At 51.3% G+C, this 3,066-nt stretch overlaps 1 protein-coding gene across 1 annotated transcript; it reads left to right on the forward strand.

Annotated features, from left to right (window-relative positions):
• Positions 1-13: 13 nt before the first annotated feature.
• On the forward strand, positions 14-2,680 carry SNRPB (small nuclear ribonucleoprotein polypeptides B and B1). The gene is made up of 7 exons (XM_063349887.1): positions 14-153; positions 238-389; positions 903-1,014; positions 1,273-1,425; positions 1,820-1,958; positions 2,143-2,268; positions 2,497-2,680. The coding sequence occupies exons 1-7, from the start codon at positions 151-153 to the stop codon at positions 2,532-2,534; spliced, it is 723 nt and encodes a 240-aa protein (XP_063205957.1). The 5' UTR covers positions 14-150; the 3' UTR covers positions 2,535-2,680.
• Positions 2,681-3,066: the final 386 nt, after the last annotated feature.

Consider the following 3,066-nt stretch of genomic DNA (forward strand, 5'->3'; position numbering starts at 1 on the left):
AAGGGGCGGGGGCGCGGCGGCCGCGTGCGGGTGGGCGGGCGGAAGTGGCGGCTGCCGCGCGTAGGAGCTTCCGGCGGGAGCGGGCAGCAGCGGGAGGGAGCGAGCGCGTAACGGGAGCGGCGGCGGGAGGGACCGTGGAGAGCCGCAACCATGGTGAGCCGGGTGCCGGGGCGGGCCTGGGGAGGGGGGTCGGGTCCGGTCCATCCCGGCGCCCGGTGTAACGGCGGTCTCTTGCAGACGGTGGGGAAGAGCAGCAAGATGCTGCAGCACATCGACTACCGCATGCGGTGCATCCTGCAGGACGGCCGCGTCTTCATCGGCACTTTCAAGGCCTTCGACAAGCACATGAACCTCATCCTCTGCGACTGCGACGAGTTCCGCAAGATCAAGTGAGCGGCGCGGCGGGGGCAGCGGGCCGTGCTCCCCTCCCCGCCCCAGCCCCGCTCCCTGGCTGCCCGGCCCCGGGGCCGCCTGCCCACCCGGAGCGGAGAGCCGGCCCAGCATCTGGGCAGCGGCTGCTGCCGGCTTCGGCAGAAACAAGCGATAGTTTTAAGTCTCGTTTGTCAGATCCCCAAAGTGCCATGGTTCAGGGACATTTTGTTTCAGTTCTTTCCTAATAATACGTTGTTGACATCACGTAAAGGGCTGTTTTGACCTTTATGTGATGCCAGCGTAGCCACTGTAACAGTTAATCATCATGGGGAAGACGCCACAGAGACAATACGCATCTTGTCTTTAGTATTCTCTCTGCACTTAAGTTGAGGCACACAAAAATGTGGTTTTTACAGTAGGTTCTCCCCTCTGGCATACACTTGTCATATATTGTATAACAAATTCAAAGAGCAGTATTGATTGTTTATTTTTTTCCTATGCCTTGCACTGTTTTCTTTCTCTTTCACTAGACCTAAAAATTCAAAACAGCCAGAGCGGGAGGAGAAACGAGTCCTTGGTCTTGTTTTGCTGCGAGGAGAAAACCTGGTGTCCATGACAGTTGAAGGACCACCTCCAAAAGATGTAAGGAGAATGGGCACAGAACTAAGGAGAAGGGGAAGGGACATCTGATAAATTTGCTTCCTTGCAGGGGAACACTACTGCGGTATTGTCCTAGACTTCCAGATGCTGTTGTGACTAGGTCCAATGAATTTCACTGCAGGAAATTCTAATCCCGTTGCGGGCTGGGACGTTAATTGGACAGAGGAGGGCCGTGGGCATCCCTAGGGTCTGAGGGCTTCTGTTTTGATCTGTCTTTCTTTTGGGGGGGTCCGTTTTCAGACTGGAATCGCCCGGGTACCTCTTGCTGGAGCTGCTGGAGGACCTGGAGTTGGGAGAGCGGCAGGAAGGGGAGTTCCGGCTGGTGCCCCCATGCCCCAGGCTCCGGCGGGATTAGCTGGCCCTGTCAGAGGAGTGGGAGGACCGTCCCAACAGGTGAGTGGCTACGACCCATTAAAAAAGAGTTGTCTGGTATATTCTGGGGTGGCTTTTAATTCTTGATGTGATGTGAGAAATTGGCGGAGTGGAAGAACTGTAATTTTAGTTTCTGTTACCAGGGAGTTTGAGCCTAGCGAAGCTTTTCTGGTACTAGATCCCCCTGGGAACTCAGATGTGATGGAAGAGGAGGCTTGAAAAGTGCAGCTTCTTGCACAGAATTCAAGTGGTATCTGTTGAATTGTATTGTAAGTTTGTAGTAGCGTGTAATACATGAAGAAGAGGCTGGTGTAATTTTCTGAAGGGATAATAATTTAAATCTTGCTTATTTTTAATTTATTAATGTAAAGTAGATGATGTGCCGTTTCTGTGAGCCTGTTTATTTTGTTTACAGGTGATGACACCTCAGGGTCGTGGCACAGTTGCAGCTGCTGCCGCAGCAGCCACTGCGAGCATAGCAGGAGCCCCGACTCAGTACACACCAGGGCGTGGGGGTCCTCCCCCACCCATGAGCAGAGGAGCACCTCCTCCAGGTAGGAATTACTCTGTAGCTAGAGTGGGGCAGCAAGGAGCTCATGTTATGTGTCAAAATTGGCGATAAAGGGGTTTTTGTCTGAGTCTGATGAAGATCTGATGTTGTGGAAGGTTATTCCGATATCCAACTCGTGCCTTGACTATTCAGCTGGATTGACATGCTTGTTCTTTCTCTGGCATAAGGAATGATGGGACCCCCCCCAGGCATGAGACCACCCATGGGCCCACCAATGGGGATGCCGCCTGGCCGAGGTGCGCCTATGGGAATGCCCCCACCGGGCATGAGACCACCACCCCCAGGAATGAGAGGTGAGCAGAGGTTATCTTCATACAGCCCAGAAGCTGTAAGAAGCCGTAACATAACTCAAATGTTTGAAGGGTGCTACGTTTCAGTGCCTCCCTAGCTATGCTAGTGGTCAGTAAATGCATCTGTGTCAAAAACTGGGTCCTGAGGCCACTTAGAGCATGGTGAAAAGGCCTGGTTTAGCCCTGCTTCCTCATTCCTCTTCAATGTTCAACTCTTGCCTTTATTCCCAGGACCCCCTCCACCCGGAATGCGTCCACCAAGGCCATGATACTCTATAACGTACCTTTGACCTGTGAGAAGATTGATCAAGAGAGTACACCGAGCAGTAGCCCCTGTCAGAACTTTGTTATGTATAATTTATGTTTACTGCTTGTAAAACTTGCCCTTTTTAATAAAGCTGAAAAACCCACTGCTTTGAGTCACTGTTGCACCAGTCTGTTTCAGGAGTTCAGCCATCACCGTTTACTCCATTGCACTTCACTCACCCCAGAAAGAGAGCAGGTTTGAAGCAAAAAGATCAATTTGTATTGACAGCTCTGAACTTAACAGTTGGTCTGTACCACTTAGGTCTATATTAGTCTGTGCTCCTTACAGGAATCAATTTCACCAATTTTAGAAATAGGCTCTAAACCATAGAACTCCTTTTCAGCCATATTAATTGAGATCGCAGAAGCGTACGAACAAAGCAGTAAGTGTTCTCCAGTTTTTGCCCTACAGACGACTTCCATGAACTAAAACTCTGACAGAAAGATGTAACGTATCCCAGCTCTCAATTGCTCTAGGTAGCCTATAAAACAGAG

This window comes from Chroicocephalus ridibundus, chromosome 12, assembly GCF_963924245.1.
Source record: "Chroicocephalus ridibundus chromosome 12, bChrRid1.1, whole genome shotgun sequence".
Taxonomy (NCBI): Eukaryota; Metazoa; Chordata; class Aves; order Charadriiformes; family Laridae; genus Chroicocephalus; species Chroicocephalus ridibundus.

Excerpts from the sequence above, each read along its gene's own strand:
- SNRPB (XM_063349887.1), top strand. Across the intron at positions 390-902 it reads GACGAGTTCCGCAAGATCAA|ACCTAAAAATTCAAAACAGC; the intron begins GTGAGCGGCGCG and ends CTCTTTCACTAG. Across the intron at positions 1,426-1,819 it reads TGGGAGGACCGTCCCAACAG|GTGATGACACCTCAGGGTCG; the intron begins GTGAGTGGCTAC and ends TTTTGTTTACAG.